Source organism: Schistocerca nitens, chromosome 8, assembly GCF_023898315.1.
Source record: "Schistocerca nitens isolate TAMUIC-IGC-003100 chromosome 8, iqSchNite1.1, whole genome shotgun sequence".
Taxonomy (NCBI): domain Eukaryota; kingdom Metazoa; phylum Arthropoda; class Insecta; order Orthoptera; family Acrididae; genus Schistocerca; species Schistocerca nitens.
The window spans coordinates 595128350-595152833 of record NC_064621.1 but is presented as its reverse complement, the minus strand read 5'-3'; the positions used below and the strand labels follow the sequence as shown (position 1 = coordinate 595152833).

At 44.4% G+C, this 24484-nt stretch overlaps 1 protein-coding gene across 1 annotated transcript in view; it reads right to left on the bottom strand.

The window, feature by feature from the left end:
- Window positions 1-605: 605 nt before the first annotated feature.
- LOC126198442 (DNA repair and recombination protein RAD54-like) overlaps window positions 606-24484 on the bottom strand; it is a 61095-nt gene continuing 37216 nt past the window's right edge. The window contains exon 4 of the mRNA XM_049934765.1: window positions 606-1190. Within this exon, the coding sequence (XP_049790722.1) occupies window positions 818-1190 (373 nt within the window). The 3' untranslated portion in view covers window positions 606-817. The remainder of the gene's footprint in view (window positions 1191-24484) is intronic.

The following is a 24484-nucleotide window of genomic DNA, read 5'->3' as shown; positions in this document are numbered from 1 at the left end:
TGCTGGAAAGCCCTTACACATCCTCCATATACTCTGGATCTCTTTCCATGTGATTTACATATTTCTAAGCCCTGAAGAACAACATTTGAGGCCATCAATTTGCTTCAGAGGAAGAGGTCCACATCTGGGTACAATCATGGTTCCATGGCAGACAAAAACATTTTTCCACGAAGGCAGTGACTGTCTTGTTTGACAGTGGGATTGATGTATTAACAGTTACAGCAGTTACTTTTGTAATAATAAACAGTTTACTTATTTTTTCTATCTGTCTTCCTTTCATTTGACTGCCCTTTATATTATATTCTTGAAGTCTGGGGGTTTTTCCACTGCCCCAAACATCTTGCATGCCAGATGGAATAGTTTTGTCGTGGTTCACTCTTACAAGAGTTATCAGTTGTTCTAAGGAGGCCATGTTTCAGCTTACGTCTTGCAGTATCACATCTCCCATCTCATGTTCATCTATGTCCTCTTCCCTTTGTGTAAGAGAGAGAGAGAGAGAGAGAGAGAGTGAGTGCGCAAAGCATTTTGTTATCACTTATGTTTGTGAAAGTTTAATGCACTAATGAACCAATGGGTACAATAGTTTTTGTCAAAATACATAATCATATTTATTTCTTTATATAGAAACCATACACTCTGTAGAGGGGTGTGCTGCTTCTCATGCAAGAGCACTCTCATCATAAAGAAGTAATAAATAAATTTGCACCGAACATTTTAAACTAGTTGGGGTGAAAACAAATAAAGACATTTAACATACAATGCAGACTTTACATGGTTTCTGTAACGTGTTCTGTAGAGATTAAAAGAATACTGAAAATCAAGGAACAGCTTTTTGCTCATGTGAGCGATGATGAAAAACAAATGACACACCGGCATCCCAACATTGTTTGAGGACAGTGTCAACAAGAGTGCGTTTGTCAGAACAGTGATTCCATTGTGAAAGATCTGATGTGCAGTCTGTGCCCTCTGGTGGAGGCCGCACTTGAATTCGATTGACACAGCGTGTGCACTTAAATTTATCATGGGTGTCACTGAGTGTTCCATTTTCAAGTCGGAAAAGATCACGCAGGTCCGAAAGACTGAAGTGCCTGGCCACATCCTCTTCATTGTCCACAACACAGGAGCTCAGAGCTTTCTTATGAGCTTGGCGCTGGAATATTTTCTCCTCTATAGTACCTGTGCACAAGAGCCTGAAATACAATAATTCAGCAGGTTTTAGAGACAGTGCTTTATTTTCATGATCTAGATTATGGTTAACAGGGAGATGATTAGAGATTTTTTTTTAAAAAAAAGATAATAGTTAAGAATGTAGGTGGCCACAATTTACAATGGATTTAATAAAGAAAGAGTGCACAAAAATCTAAATTTCAAATCTATTGACCTACCTGAGTGTTGGCAACAATGACTGGGAAAATCCTTCAGATTTTAAAGCACTATTAAATTGTCTGATTGGTGATTAAAAAGCTGCTCTGGAAGGGTTAGCATATATGTATTTATGTTAATGAATTGTCAAATAGTGGTGATATACAGCACTCCAAGGACAACAAACCAAAGTAGTCGAGTAGTGTAGTTCCAATTGCCAATATTTTCAAAAGCACTCTTTATAAAGAGCAGTTACAATCTGTTCATAAACAAAAGTTAAAAGTAACGAACTATATAACTCTATTTTCCTAAAACGTTTGTTCAAATTATATCTGTATAGCAAATACATCTTAAACTAATCTTGGTGTCTGCTATGGTGGCAGTCAAATCACATACAGGAAACACCTCTCGTTGAAACAGTTAGGCGATTCAGAAATATTTCAAAGTTTACTGACAGGAATGGAAAGTGTGAACACCTTGACTGAACACTACCATACTGACACTACAATATTTACATGCTGATTTAAATTTCTTGCATAAACAAACATTTTTCAATTCATGTCACATATCTCTCCCTCCCTCTACAATTTACTATCTGCTATATCTCCCACAGGGAGACTCTTGATAAGCAATAGTACGGCACAGGTAAACAAAAACAAGGGCTTATTACAGCCACAGTAGAGAGATTTAATAACAAAGGAAAACTGTTCTCAATAAAAAATAAGGCATAAGCTGCAACACACAGTGAATAAAGTAGTGGCACATGAAGACTATGCCACTGATAATCCCTAAAAACGGAGGTTGAGCATTTGGTGTAGTTGGCCGACAGGTATGTCTCGGAATATTGCTGGAAAGTCTTAGCTCCCACTGCGGTGGCTTCTGACCAGGCCCTGACTGATGGGCTCCGGTGGAGTGAACTGCAGATGTGTTGGCTTGCGCTGCCCAATATAACCGGGGTGCATAGTAATTCATGCCGATCCAGTTCCTCATACAACATGACAGGGGAAATAAGACCCTGGCATGGAGGACCTCTGGTAGTGCTTGTACTGCCATCTGTCTTCCTTGTTGTGATCAATGCAGTCCAGGGAGGCAACACCTTGTACAGATGGAAAACTGTAATGCTTCATTGTCTGAGAGCTGCCGGTCCCTTTAGGCAAACGGCGGGTATGTGGCACTATTTTTTGTATGTTCATTACTTTTTTGAGTTTTAGAGTCATGTCTACTTATTTTTTCATTGTCTTGAGAGAGGAAAAAACGATGACATATTACTTTCTGACTGACCTTAAGCCACAAGTCATCACTGACTAATACTCATATCATTGTTTTCATTTATCTCCTGTATTTTCTTTATTGCATCACAGTTCAGGTGTGAAGGTGTCTTTGATGACTTAGCAGACCAATCCTAGCATGAAACATGTGCCTACACAGATGACACATAATAGAAATGGAGTGCGTGGCTGGATTTGGCAAAGTTTGCATCTCGGACGTATCTCTTTTCAAGTCTTTAATGTTCCACTAAAACTGTAAAACAGCAGGTGAAGTAGTTGTGGACCAGTGAGCAAAATCTGCTGTGGTGCACCAGTTACTTGGGTCAATGTTTAGATTCTTTAGGTTGTTCGTGAATTGACCGTTAAAGTGTTTTAGAGGAGCATCACAATACCTTCTACCTGTACTCACTTCACTATACAGAAGTTGTCTAGAAAGTTGGTTGGATGGGGGTTAAAGGACCAAACAGCAAGGTCATCAGTCCCTCAGTCCATGGGTAGTTATCTGGAGATATTGACGTCTACCAGGAACATGTTCTGGTGATGAAAGTACGTAAGAGCAATAAAATTCAGACACTGAAGGCAATAATGATGCCAAAGCTGAGAAATGATTTACAGAGATGTATATGGATCAGACCAGTTTGTAGGTGAGAGCAAGTGAGAGGTCCAAAGGTGAAGACAGTTACAGAGTAAAGTATGCTTCCTAGCTGGGAGATTCGGAACAGTAAAAGTGAGAGGGCTGAGAGTGCAACAGACCATCAATTAAAGAATAATATGAGAGAAGTAGATATGTAAGCAAGTCGGTGTCCCCAGGGCTCTGCATATGACGGGGGATGACCCATTCCCAGCCATCCTACCTCTGGTCCATTACTGTCGAGGCATTTAATAGCACCCACTACTCAACAGAGTCCAACCCCTAAAATGGAAAGTAGGATACGGCAGAAAAAAAGGGAAATCACATCAAAAAGCAATTAAAACACAGGAAAAAAGGGCTGAAAGAGGCAGCTGATAAAAGGAGTAGGGTCAAGGGTCCCTCTAGACCCAGCGTGTAGTGTGAGACGCTCTAACACAAAACACCCTGCCTCTGCCATGAAGGTAGTTCAAAACTTTATATCTGAGAATAAAAACCACACTCATGAAGAAAACAGAGAAGCAGCAACTGTCTGTGACTCATCTGCCAATACTAGAGGCAAAGAATTTGTAAGACTACGCTTAGCATGAAAAGCCACAAAGAGGGGGCGGGAGGGGGGGGGGGGGGGAGGCATTGCATCGGGATAAGAGCTACTGCCTGCAAGGCCTCACAACCACACAGCGGGAGTGGCTTGTTACGTAAAATAAAACTATGGGTATTGGTAGGATCAATGCAGAGATGACGTAGGACAGTAGATTCCTGCGGAGGAATGGAAGGTGGTGTGCCTTGATAGTGTGAATTTCTGTTTTGTTTTGGTTTATTTTAGGCTGCAAAAACAACTAGAGTCATATGCACCTGTGTCAAGATGTAAAACACAAAGACGATAAAAGGAATTAACAGCTAAAAACACAGACTTGGAGAAAGGTCCATAAAATACAACATAGAGAAACAGAGGTCCTGAACTAAAGATTGAATGCCCTTTGCCTTATTGCTAGGACACAGTGCGGTAAAGAGGAAGTGCAAGAAATCTGTGGCTGTAAGGACAATGTTTGTAAGATATTCTACCTGGTCATCATAAACGGGGAAATGTTGTTTGTCAAAGATCACCAGGAAGGAGTAAAGCCTCCAGTCGGCCCTAGAAAGCTGCCAGTTGCGTGCGCATGTAGTTGGGTTAGGAGTCAGCGATTGGATAGCACACAGGAAATGGTCACTATAGTACGTGTCAGAGAGAACAGACCACTCGACACTATGGGCAAGCTGGGTAGTGCAGAAGGATAGGTCCAAATGGGAATAGGTGTGAGTGGAGTCTGAAAGGAATGCAAGTGCTCCCGTGTTAAGGCACATGAGGTTAAGTTGATTGAAAAGATCAGCCAATACAGCACCTCTCTGAAAGGTTTTGGCAGAACCACAAAGGGCATGGAGTGCATTAAAGTCATTGAGCAGCACAAAGGGGTGAGGGAGTTGCCCAATAAGCTTGAGGACATCTACCTTGATAACATTGAATAATGGAGAGATGTAAACAGTACAAAGGGAAAAGGTCAAGTGAATAAGGAAAATGCGGACTGCAACAGCTTGAAGTTGGGTTGACTGTGATCATCATCCCGGATGAGCAGCACGACCCCCATGAGATGGAATGCTGTCCTTGGGGTAAGTTCAAAGCGGACTGGGAAGAAATGCGAGAGCTCAAAGTGGTCATGAAGATGCAATTTTGTTTCTTGGAGGCAGAAAACAAGAGGACGTTGCGATTCTAAGAGCTGCGGTAAGTCCTCTTTGTTAGATCGAAAGCCATGAACGTTCTATTGCAGGAGTCATGACGAGGAAAGGACAGGAGGGAAAAAATGAAGGGGAGTCATCTCAGAGGCTGCTGAGCGCCAGCCTTCAAAGACGCACTGCTACAGGGTGCAGAGGCTGGAGGATCCTGCTCCATGAAATCTACAGAGGCATCAGCATTCTCCTTATGTAGGTCTGTGGAGTCCAGAGCAGAAAAACGGTTGGTGGTGCACATCGGTGGCAGGGAGGTTGGCCAGGCGAGGGCACCACGTGGCGACACTGTCAAAGAGGATCTCTGAGTCAGCAAAGGAGAACACCATTTGCCTTTGTTTAACTTCTTGGAGCCTTTACAGTTGGCAGAGGAAGATCCAGATGTTTGTTGACTGGAGGGACAAAGGAAATTTTTGTGGGAGTATTCCTTTTGTTTCTGGCCTGCCAGTTGTGTAGCAGGTGACTTCACCTCGTGAGGCAAAAGCCTGGTGGTTTGTTGCACAACTGGAGGAGGACACAGGGATGCTGCCATGACTCTGGGCGATTTCACAACCATGGTGCTGAATTCAAGGTCACATGCCTGTGTGGCTATGTTCTTCGTGGAGCAACATGTAGCATGAACAGTACTGTAGTGTTGGATGGTGGAATGCAGGATTTCCGACTAGCCAAAAACTTGAGTGACCAGGTAAGGCACCTTTTCCTTTACCTGGATCTTATGGATGGACTGCTCATCAAGACACACGTGACAATCTCGGGAGGAGGTGGCATGGTCGACATTGCAATTGATAGTTAGTTATTTGAATGCATGTTCCATTGATCAATCACACAGTACTGTAGCTGTTATGATATGGAACGTGTCAAGTGCACAAGAAACACACATATGAAAAAAGATTTTTAATATATATATACACTCCTGGAAATTGAAATAAGAACACCGTGAATTCATTGTCCCAGGAAGGGGAAACTTTATTGACACATTCCTGGGGTCAGATACATCACATGATCACACTGACAGAACCACAGGCACATAGACACAGGCAACAGAGCATGCACAATGTCGGCACTAGTACAGTGTATATCCACCTTTCGCAGCAATGCAGGCTGCTATTCTCCCATGGAGACGATCGTAGAGATGCTGGAGGTAGTCCTGTGGAACGGCTTGCCATGCCATTTCCACCTGGCGCCTCACTTGGACCAGCGTTCGTGCTGGACGTGCAGACCGCGTGAGACGGCGCTTCATCCAGTCCCAAACATGCTCAATGGGGGACAGATCCGGAGATCTTGCTGGCCAGGGTAGTTGACTTACACCTTCTAGAGCACGTTGGGTGGCACGGGATACATGCGGATGTGCCTTGTCCTGTTGGAACAGCAAGTTCCCTTGCCGGTCTAGGAATGGTAGAACGATGGGTTCGATGACGGTTTGGATGTACCGTGCACTATTCAGTGTCCCCTCGACAATCACCAGTGGTGTACGGCCAGTGTAGGAGATCGCTCCCCACACCATGATGCTGGGTGTTGGCCCTGTGTGCCTCGGTCGTATGCAGTCCTGATTGTGGCGCTCACCTGCACGGCGCCAAACACGCATACGACCATCATTGGCACCAAGGCAGAAGCGACTCTCATCGCTGAAGACGACACGTCTCCATTCATCCCTCCATTCACGCTTGTCGCGACACCACTGGAGGCGGGCTGCACGATGTTGGGGCGTGAGCGGAAGACGGCCTAACGGTGTGCGGGACCGTAGCCCAGCTTCATGGAGACGGTTGCGAATGGTCCTCGCCGATACCCCAGGAGCAACAGTGTCCCTAATTTGCTGGGAAGTGGCGGTGCGGTCCCCTACGGCACTGCGTAGGGTCCTACGGTCTTGGCGTGCATCCGTGCATCGCTGCGGTCCGGTCCCAGGTCGACGGGCACGTGCACCTTCCGCCGACCACTGGCGACAACATCGATGTACTGTGGAGACCTCACGCCCCACGTGTTGAGAAATTCGGCGTACATCCACCCGGCCTCCCGCATGCCCACTATACGCCCTCGCTCAAAGTCCGTCAACTGCACATACGGTTCACGTCCACGCTGTCGCGGCATGCTACCAGTGTTAAAGACTGCGATGGAGTTCCGTATGCCACGGCAAACTGGCTGACACTGACGGCGGCGGTGCACAAATGCTGCGCAGTTAGCGCCATTCGACGGCCAACACCGCGGTTCCTGGTGTGTCCGCTGTGCCGTGCGTGTGATCATTGCTTGTACAGCCCTCTCGCAGTGTCCGGAGGAAGTATGGTGGGTCTGACACACCGGTGTCAATGTGTTCTTTTTTCCATTTCCAGGAGTGTATTAGAGCGAAACATTCCAAGTGGGAAAAATATATCTAAACACAAAGATGATGTAACTTACCAAACGAAAGCGCTGGTATGTTGATAGAGACATAAAAAAACACACAAAATTCAAAATTTCGCAACCCATGGTTGCTTCATCAGGAAAGAGGGAAGGAGAGGGAAAGACGAAAGGATGTGGGTTTTAAGGGAGAGGCTAAGGAACATTCCAATCCCGGGAGCAGAAAGACTTACCATAGGGGGGGAAAAAAGGACAGGTATACACTCGCGCACATAAACACATATCCATCCGCACATATACAGACACAAGCAGACATGTGTAAAGGCAAAGAGTTTGGGCAGAGATGTCAGTCAAGGCGGAAGTACAGAGGCAAAGATGTTATTGAATGACAGGTGAGGTATGAGCAGCGGCAACTTGAAATTAGTGGAGGTTGAGGCCTGGTGGGTAATGGGAACAGAGGATATAGTGAAGGGCTAGTTCCCATCTCTGGAGTTCTGATAGGTTGGTGTCAGTGGGAAGTATCCAGATAACCCGGACGGTGTAACACTCTTCCAGGATGTGCTGGCCATGCACCAAGGCATGTTTAGCCACAGGGTGATCCTCATTACCAACAAACACTTGTCTGCCTGTGTCCGTTCATGCGAATGGACAGTTTGTTGCTGGTCATTCCCACATAGAAAGCTTCATAGTGTAGGCAGGTCAGTTGGTAAATCACGTGGGTGCTTTCACACGTGGCTCCGCCTTTGATCGTGTACACCTTCCGGGTTACAGGACTGGAGTAGGTGGTGGTGAGAGGGTGCATAGGACAGGTTTTACACCGGGGGCAGTTACGAAGGTAGGAGCCAGAGGGTAGGGAAGGTGGTTTGGGGATTTCATAGGGATGAACCAAGAGGTTACAAAGGTTAGGTGGACGGCGGAAAGACACTCTTGGTGGAGTGGGGAGGATTTCATGAAGGATGGATCTCATTTCAGGGCAGGATTTGAGGAAGTTGTATCCCTGCTGGAGAGCCACATTCAGAGTCTGATCCAGTCCCGGACAGTATCCTGTCACAAGTGGGGCACTTCTGGGGTTCTTCTGTGGGAGGTTCTGGGTTTGGGGGGATGAGGAAGTGGCTCTGGTTATTTGCTTCTGTACCAGGTTGGGAGGGTAGTTGCGGGATGCGAAAGCTGTTTTCAGGTTGTTCGTGTAATGGTTCTGGGATTCAGGACTGGAGCAGATTCGTTTGCCACGAAGACCTAGGCTGTAGGGAAGGGACCGTTTGATATGGAATGGGTGGCAGCTGGGCAGCTGTCATAAGGGAGGTACTGTTGCTTGTTGGTGGGTTTGATGTGGATGGGTGTGATGCTGGCCATTGGACAGATAGAGGTCAACGTCGAGGAAAGTGGCATGGGATTTGGAGTAGGACCAGGTGAATCTGATGGAACCAAAGGAGTTGAGGTTGGAGAGGAAATTCTGGAGTAGTTCTTCACTGTGAGTCCAGATCATGCAGATGTCATCAATAAATCTGTACCAAACTTTGGGTTGGCAGGCCTGGGTGACCAAGAATGCTTCCTCTAGGTGACCCATAAATAGGTTGGCGTACGAGGGGGTCAACCTGGTATCCATGGCTGTTCCATTTAATTGTTGGTATGTCTGGCTTTCGAAAGTGAAGATGTTGTGAGTTAGGATGAATCTGGCTAAGGTAATGAGGAAAGAGGTTTTAGGTAGGGTGGCAGGTGATCAGCGTGAAAGGAAGTGCTCCATCGCAGCGAGGCCCTGGACGCGCGAGGTATATTTGTGTATAAGGAAGTGGCATCAATGGTTACAAGGATGGTTTCTGGGGGTAACAGATTGGGTAAGGATTCCAGGCATTCGAGAAAGTGGTTGGTGTCTTTGATGAAGTATGGGAGACTGCATGTAATGGGTTGAAGGTGTTAATCTACGTAGGCAGAGATACGTTCTGTGGGGGCTTGGTAACCAGCTACAATGGGGCAGCCAGGATGATTGGGTTTGTGAATTTTAGGAAGTAGGTAGAAGGTGCGGGATGTTGGTGGGCTCAGGAGGTTGATGGAGTCGGGTGAAAGGTTTTGTAGGGGGCCTAAGGTTCATAGGATTCCTTGAAGCTCCGCCTGGACATCAGGAATGGGATTACCTTGGCAAACTCTGTATGTAGTGTTGTCTGAAAGCTGACGCAGTCCCTCAGCCACATACTCCCGATGATCAAGTACCACGGTCGTGGAACCCTTGTCCGACAGAAGAATGACGATGGATCGGTCAGCCTTCAGATCTCGGATAGCCTGGGCTTCAGCTGTGGTGATGCTGCACATCCCCACAACGACCCCATTAAGTTTTATTTACATTCCATCCCCAAACATGCCTTCGCCCTAGCCAGATTACGCTCCCATATTTTATTTACTCAGGCTTGTCTGACATTTGGCATTACCCCCAAAGGCCTCACACTTAAAGTTCCCATTTCTGGCTGTAACCCGTCTTTCCATCAGCCCCTATACCAGTTCCAAACTGAACAATCCAAAGCCCTCACCCGCCTATTCCTTCACCTACACATCAACTCAGCCAATGAACACACCCGTCAACTCCTATCCTTAATTAAAGTCCTCAATCTTTCCTCTCCCGCATCCACACCGGCTGTTCAGAGCATCCTCCTACGAGCCAACTGCAAATTAGAACAGCATGCCACCCTCCACCTCAAAAAACTATCCAATCTCCTGGTTTCCCACCTGTGGAAAGGCAACTCACTCACCCTCCACAACCTTTCCAGCAAACCTCAACCTCCTCTCATTGCACACAGACCCAGTCTCTCCCATCTACTCAATCTCCCACTTCCAGCTCCACTCCCCCCAAAACCTCAAAATTCTAATCAACACAATCTGGAACCACAACACCCCAATTCAGTAGTTAACCTTTCCTCCAAACCTCTCACCCAATCCGAAACCTCTGTCCTATCCAAAGGCCTCACTTTCAGCCCTACTCCCAGATTCAACCAAGCAGCGCTCGTCAAAGATTTACTGTCCTACACTCGTACTCTCTGCTGGAAATATCACTTTGCCATTAAGAAAAATAATCCTGATCCTACTCCTAATGATCCAACTCCCCAAGACACTATCCAAATTGAACCCTGCCTGGAACAGTTCCGTCCTCCGTCACAGCGGGATCCACCTCCTCTTCCTCAAAATCACCCTCTCCAAACCTTCCAGGAATTTCTCACTTCCAGCCTTGCCTATCAATCCTTCTTGAAAAACCTAATCCTACTCCCAACATCACCACAGCTGAAGCCCAGGCTATCCGAGATCTGAAGGCTGACCGATCCATCGTCATTCTTCTGGCGGACAAGGGTTCCACGACCGTGGTACTTGATCTTCCTGAGTATGTGGTCGAGGGACTGCGTCAGCTTTCAGACAACACTACATACAGAGTTTGCCAAGGTAATCCCATTCCTGATGTCCAGGCAGAGCTTCAAGGAATCCTCAGAACCCTAGGCCCCCTACAAAACCTTTCACCTGACTCCATCAACCTCCTAACCCCACCATCACCCCGCACCCCTACCTTCTACCTACTTCCTAAAATTCACAAACCCAATCATCTCGGCTGCCCCATTGTAGCTGGTTACCGAGCCCCCAAAGAACGTATCTCTGCCTACGTAGATTAACACATTCAACGCATTACATGCAGTCTCCCATCCTTCATCAGACACCAACCACTTTCTCGAATGCCTGGAATCCTTACCCAACCTGTTACCCCCGGAAACCATCCTTGTAACCATTGATGCCACTTCCTTATACACAAATATCCCGCACATCCAGGGCCTCGCTGCGATGGAGCTCTTCCTTTCATGCCGATCACCTGCCACCCTACCTAAAACCTCTTTCCTCATTACCTTAGCCAGCTTCATCCTAACTCACAACTTCGAAAGCCAGACATACCAACAATTAAAGGGAACAGCCATGGGTACCAGGATGGTCCCCTAGTACGCCAAACTACACTCCTGGAAATTGAAATAAGAACACCGTGAATTCATTGTCCCAGGAAGGGGAAACTTTATTGACACATTCCTGGGGTCAGATACATCACATGATCACACTGACAGAACCACAGGCACATAGACACAGGCAACAGAGCATGCACAATGTCGGCACTAGTACAGTGTATATCCACCTTTCGCAGCAATGCAGGCTGCTATTCTCCCATGGAGACGATCATAGAGATGCTGGATGTAGTCCTGTGGAACGGCTTGCCATGCCATTTCCACCTGGCGCCTCAGTTGGACCAGCGTTCGTGCTGGACGTGCAGACCGCGTGAGACGACGCTTCATCCAGTCCCAAACATGCTCAATGGGGGACAGATCCGGAGATCTTGCTGGCCAGGGTAGTTGACTTACACCTTCTGGAGCACATTGGGTGGCACGGGATACATGCGGACGTGCATTGTCCTGTTGGAACAGCAAGTTCCCTTGCCGGTCTAGGAATGGTAGAACGATGGGTTCGATGACGGTTTGGATGTACCGTGCACTATTCAGTGTCCCCTCGACGATCACCAATGGTGTACGGCCAGTGTAGGAGATTGCTCCCCACACCATGATGCCGGGTGTTGGCCCTGTGTGCCTCGGTCGTATGCAGTCCTGATTGTGGCGCTCACCTGCACGGCGCCAAACACGCATACGACCATCATTGGCACCAAGGCAGAAGCGACTCTCATCGCTGACGACACGTCTCCATTCGTCCCTCCATTCACGCCTGCGCGACACCACTGGAGGCGGGCTGCACGATGTTGGGGCGTGAGCGGAAGACGGCCTAACGGTGTGCGGGACCGTAGCCCAGCTTCATGGAGACGGTTGCGAATGGTCCCCGCCGATACCCCAGGAGCAACAGTGTCCCTAATTTGCTGGGAAGTGGCGGTGCGGTCCCCTACGGCACTGCGTAGGATCCTACGGTCTTCGCATGCATCCGTGCGTCGCTGCGGTCCGGTCCCAGGTCGACGGGCACGTACACCTTCCGCTGACCACTGGCGACAACATTGATGTACTGTGGAGACCTCACGCCCCATGTGTTGAGCAATTCGGCGGTACGTCCACCCGGCCTCCCGCATGCCCACTATACGCCCTCGCTCAAAGTCCGTCAACTGCGCATACGGTTCACGTCCACGCTGTCGCGGCATGCTACCAGTGTTAAAAGACTGCGATGGAGCTCCATCTGCCACGGCAAACTGGCTGACACTGACGGCGGCGGTGCACAAATGCTGCGCAGTTGGCGCCATTCGACGGCCAACACCGCGGTTCCTGGTGTGTCCGCTGTGCCGTGCGTGTGATCATTGCTTGTACAGCCCTCTCGCAGTGTCCGGAGCAAGTATGGTGTGTCTGACACACCGGTGTCAATGTGTTCTTTTTTCCATTTCCAGGAGTGTATTTATGGGTCACCTGGAGGAAGCCTTCTTGGTCACCCAGGCCTGCCAACAGATTTATTGATGACATCTTCATGATGTGGACTCACAGTGAAGAAGAACTCCAGAATTTCCTCTCCAACCTCAATTCCTTTGGTTCCATCAGATTCACCTGGTCCTACTCCAAATCCCATGCCACTTTCCTCGACGTTGACCTCCATCTGTCCAATAGCCAGCTTCACACATCCGTCCACATCAAACCCACCAACAAGCAACAGTACCTCCCTTATGACAGCTGCCCAGCTGCCACCCATTCCATATCAAACGGTCCCTTCCCTACAGCCTAGGTCTTCGTGGCAAACGAATCTGCTCCAGTCCTGAATCCCTGAACCATTACACCAACAACCTGAAAACAACTTTCGCATCTCGCAGCTACCCTCCCGACCTGGTACAGAAGCAAATAACCAGAGCCACTTCCTCATCCCCCCAAACCCAGAACCTTCCACAGAAGAACCCCAAATGTGCCCCACTTGTGACAGGATACTTTCCGGGACTGGATCAGACTCTGAATGTGGCTCTCCAGCAGGGATACAACTTCCTCAAATCCTGCCCTGAAATGAGATTCATCTTTCATGAAATCCTCCCCACTCCACCAAGAGTGTCTTTCTGCCATCCACCTAACCTTCGTAACCTCTTGGTTCATCCCTATGAAATCCCCAAACCACCTTCCCTACCCTCTGGCTCCTACCCTTGTAACCGCCCCCGATGTAAAACCTGTCCCATGCACCCTCTCACCACCACCTACTCCAGTCCTGTAACCCGGAAGGTGTACACGATCAAAGGCGGAGCCACGTGTGATAGCACCCATGTGATTTACCAACTGACCTGCCTACACTGTGAAGCTTTCTATGTGGGAATGACCAGCAACAAACTGTCCATTTGCATGAACGGACACAGGCAGACAAGTGTTTGTTGGTAATGAGGATCACCCTGTGGCTAAACCTACCTTGGTGCACGGCCAGCACATCTTGGCAGAGTGTTACACCGTCCGGGTTATCTGGATACTTCCCACTGACACCAACCTATCAGAACTCTGGAGATGGGAACTTGCCCTTCAATATATCCTCTGTTCCCATTACCCACCAGGCCTCAACCTCCATTAATTTCAAGTTGCTGCCGCTCATACCTCACCTGTCATTCACTAACATCTCTGCCTCTGTACTTCCGCCTTGACTGACATCTCTGCCCAAACTCTTTGCCTTTATGTATATCTGTATATGTGCGGATGGATATATGTGTGTGTGTGGGGGGGGGGAGGGGGGGAGGGGAGGGCGTACGCACGCCCTCGCGTGCACGAGTGTATACCTGTCCTTTTTTCCCCCCTAAGGTATGTCTTTCTGCTCCCGGGATTGGAATGACTCCTTACCCTCTCCCTTAAAACCCACATCCTTTCGTCTTTCCCTCTCCTTCCTTCTTTCCTGATGAGGCAACCGTGGGTTGCAAAAGTTTGAATTTTGTGTGTGTGTGTGTGTGTGTGTGTGTGTGTGTGTGTGGTGTGTGTGTGTATCAACATACCAATGCTTTCGTTTGGTAAGTTACATCATCTTTGTTTTTAGATATATTTTTCCCCACATGGAATGTTTCCCTCTATATATACACACACACACACACACACACACACACACACACACACACACAGAGAGAGAGAGAGAGAGAGAGAGTAATATTTCTATTATTTACCCCATTCCCTTAAATGGCACAAAATGCATATACTATATTTATAGATTTATTTATTCCTATTCAAGAATTCATCTATTGTATAGAAAGAGTTGTCAAGAGTTGTCAAGGAGATATGATTTCAATTTATTTTTGAAGCTATTACTGCTGTCTGTCAGACATTTTATTTCATCTGGTAATTTGTAGAAAATTTTTATAGCAACATATTTTACCCCTTTCTGTGCCAAAGATAGGTTGAGTAAAGGATAGTGTAAGTCTTTCTTTTTTCTGGTATTATAATCATGAATGTCACTGTTGTTTTCAAACTGGTCCATGTTGTTGAGAACAAATTTCATTAGTGAGTAAATGTACTGTGAGGCTGTTGTAAGAATTCCCAATCTTTTAAAAGATGCCTTCAAGATGTGCGACTATGAACCCCACACATTATTCTAACCACTTTCTTTTGAGTAGTGAATACGTTTTGTCTAATTGTGGAGTTACCCCAAAATATTATTCCGTATAACATCAGAGAGTGAAAGTATACAAAGTATGTTAGCTTACTAATTTCTATATCCTCAAAATTGGCAATTATTCTGATTGCAAAAGTTGCTGAACCTAGTCGCTTTAGAAGAGGCAAAATATGAATTTTCCAATTAAGATTCTCATCTATATGTACACCCAAAAACTTAGTATGCTCTACTCCGACTACTGGCTTATGTTGATGTGTGTGTTTATTGAAGGAACTGTACTTTTTGAAGCAGATAGTTGGATGTACTGTGTTTTTTCAAAGTTTATAGCAAGCCCATTTGCAGAAAACCAATTAATGACTTTTCCAAAGACCTTATTTGTATCATTTTCAATTGGAGTTTCTTTTACTGGATTAATAATGATGCTTGTATAAGCAAAAAATGTGTCAGTTCAGCTTCCTGTTTCAATTAGGAAGGGAGGTCGTTCACATATATCAATAACAGAAGGGGACCCATGACTGAACCCTGTTGAACACACAATGTAATTTCACCCCAGTTAGATGAAGTGGCAAACTTATTTAAATCACTTGACCCATAAAAGGAAACTTTTTGCTTCCTGTTCTGTAGGTACAACTTAAACCACTCATATGCTATTCCATTTATACCATAGAACTGTAATTTCTGTAACATAATGTCATGGTTCACACAATCAAATACTTTGGACAAGTCACAGAAAATTCCTGTTGGTGACATTTTACTGTTAAAGACAGTGAAATTGTATATTGCTGTTTCAGTGGAACAGCATTTTTGAAATCCGAACTGTGATTTATTAAGTATCCCATTACTGTTGAGATGGCTAACCAGTCGAGTACATTACTTTCTCGAAGATTTTTGAAAATGCTGTAAGCAAGGATACTGGGCGCTAATTATTGACATCTGTGGTGTCCCCCTTTTTGTAGAGCGGCCTGACAATGGCATATTTTAACCTCTCTGGGAAAATACCTTGAGTTACTGATGCATTACATATGTGACTCACAAAATCAACTGTAATTGCTCCACATTGTTTTAATATGTTATTAGAGATGTCATCTACTCTAACATAAGATTTATTTTTCAAAGATTTAATAATTTTACTTATTTCACAAGAGGTTGTTAGGTGAAGCTTAATCTGACTAATTTTTTTCAAAACAGACTCTTCCATGTACTGCCTAGCTTTTTCTTTTGAACTGTTCTCACCAATTTTTTCTCCTACTCTTAAGAAATGGTTGTTAAATACATTAGCTTCTTGTGTGAAGTTGGTTAGGATGGTCTCGGTCTACTTAATAGTAATACTACCTACCCCAGTGGTTACTTTTACTGTCTCCATTCTAACAACATTCCATACTGATTTGATTTTATCGCCGAAGTTGTAAATTTCTTCTTTAACATACATATTTCTTGATTTCCTTACAACTTTTCTCAGTATATTACAATAATTTTTATAGTGTAAAACTACTTCTGGATCTTTACTAGTTCTTGCTGTCTCATAAAAGGGGCGGGGAGGGGGGGGGGGGGGGAGGGGAGGCGGGCAGTCACCCTCAAGAGCATCCCGACCACAGGTTACACATTTGGCTGGGTGTTGGCAGGACATTCAAGTGTGGTTGTAATGATGACACTGGCAGCAGCGCATCGGATTTGGAATGTCTGGTCAGACTGTGATAACTTCACAACCTGGTTTAATCTTCAATGGAAGCACAACTCTATCAAAAGTGAGGAAAAAAGAGTGTGTGTGGGCACTAACGATGTGTCAACATTTTTTATCACGCAATTGACTGCAATGACACCATGATCAGAGAGGTACTTTTGGATTTCTGCTTCAGTCAGATCATCGAGCAGCCTAGTGTAAATAACACCACAGGGAGAATTCAGCGTTCGATGGACCTCGACATGACCAGCATAGCCATGGAAGAGCGAAGCTGCAAGCAGCTGTTGTGCTTGAGAATCGGAAGTAGTCTCCAAAACCAAAGGGCCATTGTGTAAAAGAGAACAGGATTTCACATGGCCAGCAATTGCATCAACACCTTTCTGAATAATAAACGGAATTACCGTAGCACTGGACTGATCGCCTTCAGTACATGAAAGCATGAGCAACCATGGTGCAGCTGGGAGGGCCTCTGAAATGTTAGCCTGCACACATTTAGAAGACATTAACCGTAAAGAAGATTGGCTCACTGTGAGAAAATCCCCCATGATTGCCAGTATCTCTGATGGCATGCTCCTTCCAACTGAGAGGCCCCCTCAAAAGGAGATGCACCCGCCTTAGGTGATTGTTCATATGTCTGGTCATGACTCCCGAACATGTGACACAGGGACCAATCGGCAATTTGGGAAGGGAGCAACTCAGGTAATCGTCCCCGCACTGGGCCTGGCCTGTACCAGGGGATATGTGAGAACCCTACCTGGGAATTACATGTTACCCAGTCACCCATTACGCGTCATGTGTGTGGGCTGGCCTTCAGGAGCACACGGGGAGAAAGAAGAAAAAGAGGAACCTCAAACACGCGGCGGAAGTATAGGAGAAGGGGAACAAAAAAGAAAAAAGGAATGAAAAGCACTGGAGAGATGTTCCGATATCGGTTACTGAAAATGCAGAACAGAAACATCCCAGTCGTGTTCCCTAAGAGAGGGGAAAAGGAATAGCAAGAGGACAGATACACAGCACAGAAGTGAAAAATATGCTGCAAAGGCTGGGGCCCCCATGGTAACCAAGCACGAACCCACCAAATAGCAGCAAGCCTCCGGGGGTATGAAGTTTATTAGAGGGGGCAGTAACACACTATAAGTTGTTCCATCTCTGAATGAGCAAATCCATTATTTGCACCTGCAAATCTGCACCTGGGACTGTCAAAGCAAATGTGGGGTGAATAATTGCTTATCTACTCCAATAGTTGGCCAGTTAATCCGCTGATATAACCAAATGACTTGGGACCCAAAGAAAGGCAACTGACCACGCAATACAACTAACATTAGAGAGACGGTCATCAATAGAAGATACTGCAAGCTGACAAGAGGAATGGTGATTAGTGGGCTGGAGACTGCTAACTGAGCCACTGTAATTTAAAACATGGTTACTGGAAGCTTGTTTAATAAATATGAGGGCTTTGTTAATGCCTATCAGCTCCACCACATGAACAGTACAGGTTCCCAATAACAAATGTTGTTCCTGACCAGCAGGAAAAGTAAGACCTTATCCCTTTCTATCCATGGTTTTAGACCTGTCAGTGTAAATAATGGTAGCACTGATAGCCTTGGAGAACTCACTGGAAAGGATGCTGAAAAGCCATGGGGGTGGCTGAAATTTTAGGACTGTGGGTACCGTCGAAGCTGAAGGGGAAGATTCCCACTTCAGCAAGTGGACTATCTATGGCACTAGTCCAGAAGGCACCAGCATGCAGTTGAATGCAACGATGATGGACTGGGTCTACCAGTTTCAAAGGTGCCACTGAGCCATAAACCTGGCAACCATGGTCCAGTTGGGACAAGACCAGGGACCAGTAAATTTGAAGAGTAGCATGATCCACACCCCAAGACGTGTGGGAAAGGAAGCTTCTGCATGCACCTAGTCCCTGATTCATAAATATGGGGCAGGCAAGTAAGCGTTTATTAAAGCAGAGGCCAAAAAACTGGACAGCGCAACCATGTCCAAGTGCTGCATACCCATTTAGATTTCCGGGTCAAGATGGACGATGGTATGATAACAGAAATGCATGACACGCATTTTCGCAGAAGAGAATTGGGAACCATGGGAAAGGCCTGGCTTAAGGAATGGGTTGATTATACTATCATGCCATTGTGGAAGGAAGGCACTTTTGAGCCAAATATGGCTGAAGAGCCTGTGTAGATGCAGCTTCTGAGTAACAATCACATGTTGGATCTGAACTGAATCAGGGCTTGGGGACTTATAGTGAGATGCACCAAGAGCCAGGAGCAGCTCCTAGTGTGAAATGTTCATTATATAAATCAGCTTGGCAGGGGGTCAAACACAGGAGGATGTCTTCAACTTGTTATTTCTGTGTTGAAAGGAAGCCAGGTAAGGAGAGGATGCCAGTGCTGTCACAAAGTGGGACACAGGGTGTTCAGCACGAACCAACACATTGGTCCAAAGGCTACCCTGAAGGACAAGTCACAGAACAGTGTGGCGGCCCAGAAAACTACACAGCTTTGCTCAAACCTGTGAGAAAGAGGCTTATGTTTCCAAGAATGAGATGTAGTGCTCCGAGTATTCCTTCTTATTGCGCTTCATAAGATAGTGAGCCTTAGTATACAGTAAGTGAGGAGAGCAGCTTTTGGAGGATGCCGACTGAGACGTTGCAGGGCCTTATGGTGAGCTTAAATAGCTGTTGTGACATCTTTGGTCCACCATGGGACTGGCTGGTGGTGGAGCATGCCTCTAGAAAGAGGAACAGCAGTTCCACTGGCATGGGTAATTGTGTCGGAGATGTCTCGCACAACCTCATCGATGCAATGATGAAAGAGGAGTGAAGGTGACAGCATGGGTATATAGTTGCAAGTTCACTTTTTTTAGCCAGGAAAGTAATACATGTGTAGAAGGACCCTATTTAGAAATGCATCAAAATATAATAGTTAGACCAAAGTCTTCAACAATGGCAGCTTATGGTCCTCATTCCCTGCCACTGTTCCTCCCACTAATGCATTACTGTGCCTCTCCAGTGAGGTGCATGATAACTACACATTGACAATATACGGTTATTTACAGATGTTTTCTGTGTATGTTGCTGCAAATTTCTAGTTTTTGCATTAAGCAGTCCTGCTGTTTCCTTTTTCTCAGAAAGCCAGTGTGATGTGGTGATGCTTTTTGGAGAATTAATTTGTCTACACTGATGTAAGAAGTCGCATGCAACTTAATACACAACATATTACATACTACTATATGCAAAACAAATGCTGTTGGTTTTAAAATGGAGGCTGAAGAGATAGTACCTCTGAGATCACAGAAAAGTAAAAAACAACACTGCCGATACTGGATGCATACTCCTGAGATGTACCACAAAAGGTGCTTTTTGTCTTCTCTGCAATTATTTCAAGCACATAAGTATGGAATGCTTTGATCAGTTATAAGAGATTAAATAGAAGTAATGGAGGCAAGTTTTTGTTAGAGCATATCCATGAAAAGAAATATCACTTTAAGGTATGTATTTACAAATAGTTTTACTAGCTTTCTGCAGCCGCAAAGCAAAAGTACCAAAGATATGAACTAGACTTTGATAGTGCCATTATGCAAGTATAGAGAAGTTTCCAAAAAATTCAGTTCTTTTCTTATTGTGAAAACACATTTTTTAAAAATATATAACATAAAATAATAACAATTAATAAAGTAGTCTTAGGCTGTTGTTATGATGTTGCAAGTTTTATTGCATGTTCAATTTCGAGACACTACATCTCATCTTCAGATATACCTTTGTACATATCTAATCGACAATCACATCTCAAATTCCCATATCAGCAAGTTGTAAACTGAAATACCAGTAACTGCACCCTATGTCCGCATCATGCAAGTGACATTACACCAGTGCCCACCAATACTTCAGTTGACCGCTTGTTGTAATCTGGGAATTAAAATATAACCATCGATCAGATGTGTACTAAGGTGAGGCTATTTTATATATTGTTATTACTACATGCAGTTGCACCATCCACTACAATGAAGAATGAATATGTGTATAATATAAAATATTTCAAACAGTGGAAAATCCAGGATGGAATGTAACAATATTATGAGAAGGAAAGTTGCTACTCACTATATAGCAGAGATGCTAAGTCACAGATAGGCACAACAAAAAGACTCTCACAATTAAAGCTTTCGGCCATTGGCCTTCGTCAACAAAACTCTCTCTCTCTCTCTCTCTCTCTCTCTCTCTCATGCAAACACAACTCGCACACTCGGCTGCAGTCTCAGGCAACTGAAACATTTCAGTTTTTTTTTTTTTAAATATATACACCATTTTGTATTTTATCATTGAGCATGGAATAATATTATATCTTCTGAAAATTGTCCAGACGGACTTTAGGAACAGCTTGTCTGATTCATAGTACTCTCTCTTGTCTCTTGACTTAAAGTGGGATTCTACTTCAATACCAATTTCATTCTCAGTGTGCAGTTATTTTTTGGTTTGTGAGTACAATGAGTTGAAAACTGGTATTTCTACAGTTGGTGGTTTAGTAGGACACACAATATTGGACGCAATCGTGCCACTTTCTGATGACATCTTAAGAAAGTGGAGTTGTTCGAGAAATATAAACATTTTTCTTGGAGTGGTTGCACAATTTTGTTTATTTTTTGATTTCCTTTTTCTCTCAAGTTGCAACTGCAAGTAACGGAAACACTTCTTCCTTCCAGGAATCTAGTTTTAGGGTGCAGATTTTGTGATTTTTGGCACTATTTTAAAATTGGGAGGAATGCTGTTTGCACTACAATATGGCAAGTTTGTTATGCCATATTGACGGAAGTGACTCATGTATGGTTACAGGATCCTACAGATATAAAATGGAAAAACATTTGACATGTGCACACAAGTCCTGAATCTGTACAGGTGCAGTAAAGTAGAAAGCAAGTAAGTATCAGCCAGCCACTTCATAGTGATTTGCGGCACTATAATTACAAAACATATTATTCAATTGCATTGCTTGCTGTTTGTGACACAGATTACAAGTTAATTTTTGTTTGTGTTGAGGATCTGTCGAAAGTTCAGGTGATTCTTCAATTTTTGAACTGTACGAAGAGGGACTGAAAATGACTCTCCAGTTTCTATAGCGAGAGCTACACATAGCCATATGTATTCATTGTGGCCCCAGCCTCAGCTGAGGCTTTTCCCCTTTTAGAATATCTGATGCATCCATATTCTGAAAATAATTCAAATCCTTTATATAATAAGTTCAATTTTAGCTTAAACCATGCTCAATGATTCACCAAACTTACTTTAGAGATTTTACCTAGTAAATGATTGATTATTTATTGTTCACTAGGTGTACAAATCAGTTTTGCAATCAATATTGTAACCATCCATTGTGTTTTACATAACTTCACTTATGTAAGAGATAGGATTAGAGAAGATGACAGTGAGCATTATTTTCAACCATCACGTGAAATCCTATGAGATCACTAAGAAACATCTTATGTCAGGCAGTTCATAGTGGTTTCTTTGCTTAGTATTACTGAGGAAGGCCAAGTTCTATGGAAAAGCAAACAAATGAAGCTAAATCAAATCTAGAAACTCGTGTACAATCTACAGGCACTTCTGAAAATACACAACTAATTTACAAGTGCTTCCTTTTCCCCGTTGTTGTTGTTGTTGTTGTTATTGTGGTCTTCAGTCCAGAGACTGGTTTGATGCAGCTCTCTATGCTACTCTATCCTGTGCAAGCTTCTTCATCTCCCAGTACCTACTGCAACCTAAATCCATCTGAATCTGTTTAGTGTATTCACCTCTTGGTCTCCCTCTTCCATTTTTACCCTCCACACTGCCCTCCTATACTAAATTGGTGATCCCTTGATGCCTCAGAATATGCCCTACCAACCAATCCCTTCTTCTAGTCAATTTGCACCACAAATTTCTCTTCTCTCCAATTCTATTCAATATCTCCTCATTAGTTATGTGATCTACCCATCTAATCTTCAGCGTTCTTCTGTAGCACCACATTTCGAAAGCTTCTATTCTCTTCTTGTATAAACTATTTATCGTCCCCGTTTCATTTCCATACATGGCTACGCTCCATACAAATACTTTCAGAAACGACTTCCTGACACTTAAATCTATACTCGATGTTAATAAATTTCTCCTCTTCAGAAACACTCTCCTTGCCATTGCCAGTCTACATTTTATATCCTCTCTACGTTGACCATCATCAGTTATTTTGCTCCCCAAACAGCAAAACTCATTTACTACTTTAAGCGTCTCATTTCCCAATCTAATTCCTGCAGCATCACTCCATTTAATTTGACTACATTCCATTATCCTTGTTTTGCTTTTGTTGATGTTCATCCTATATCCTCCTTTCAAGACACTGTCCATTCCGTTCAGGCTCTTCCAGGTCCTTTGCTGTCTCTGACAGAATTACAATGTCATCGGCGAACCTCAAAAGTTTTTATTTATTTTCCATGGATTTTAATTCCTACTCCTCATTTTTCTTTTGTTTCCCTTACTGCTTGCTCAATATACAGATTGAATAACATCGGGGATAGGCTACAACCCTGTCTCACTCCCTTCCCAACCACTGCTTCCTTTTCATGCCTCTAGACTCTTATAATTGCCATCTGGTTTCTGTACAAATTGTATAGCCTTTTGCTCCCTGTATTTTACCCCTGCCACCTTCAGAATTTGAAAGAGAGTATTCCAGTCAACATTGCCAAAAGCTTTCTCTAAGTCTACAAATGCTAGAAACGTAGGTTTACCTTTCCTTAATCTTTCTTCTAAGATAAGTCGTAAGGTCAGTATTGCCTCACGTGTTCCAGTGTTTCTACAGAATCCAAACTGATCTTCCCCAAGGTCAGCTTCTACTAGTTTTTCCATTCGTCTGTAAAGAATTCGTGTTAGTATTTTGCAGCTGTGGCTTATTAAACTGATTGTTCGGTAATCTGTCAACACCAGCTTTCTTTGGGATTGGAATTATTGTATTCTTCTTGAAGTCTGAGGGTATTTCACCTGTTTCATACATCTTGCTCACCAGATGGTAGAGTTTTGACAGGACTGGCTCTCCCAAGGCCATCAGTAGTTCCAATGGAATGTTGTCTACTCCAGGGGCCTTGTTCCAACTCAGGTCTTTCAGTGCTCTGTCAAACTCTTCACGCAGTATCATATCTCCCATTTCATCTTCATCTACATCCTCTCCCATTTCCATAATATTGTCCTCAAGTACATCGCCCTTGTATAGACCCTCTATATACTCCTTCCACCTTTCTGCTTTCCCTTCTTTGCTTAGAACTGGGTTTCCATCTGAGCTCTTGATATTCATACAAGTGGTTCTCTTCTCTCCAAAGGTCTCTTTAATTTTCCTGTAGGCAGTATCTATCTTACCCCTAGTGAGACAAGCCTCTACATCCTTACATTTGTCCTCTAGCCCTCCCTGCTTAGCCATTTTGCACTTCCTGTCGATCTCATTTTTGAGACGTTTGTATTCCTTTTTGCCTGCTTCATTTACTGCATTTTTGTATTTTCTCCTTTCATCAATTAAATTCAATATTTCTTCTGTTACCCAGGGATTTCTATTAGCCCTAGTCTTTTTACCTACTTGCTCCTCTGCTGCCTGCACTATTTCATCTCTCAAAGCTACCCATTCTTCTTCTACTGTATTTCTTTCCCCCATTCTTGTCAATCGTTCCCTAATGCTCTCCCTGTAACTCTCTACAACCTCTGGTTCTTTTTGTTTATCCAGGTCCCATCTCCTCTAATTCCCACCTTTTTGTCTAATTCCCACCTTTTTGCACTTTCTTCAGTTTTAATCTACAGTTCATAACCAATAGATTGTGGTCAGAGTCCACATCTGCCCCTGGAAATGTCTTACAATTGAAAACATGGTTCCT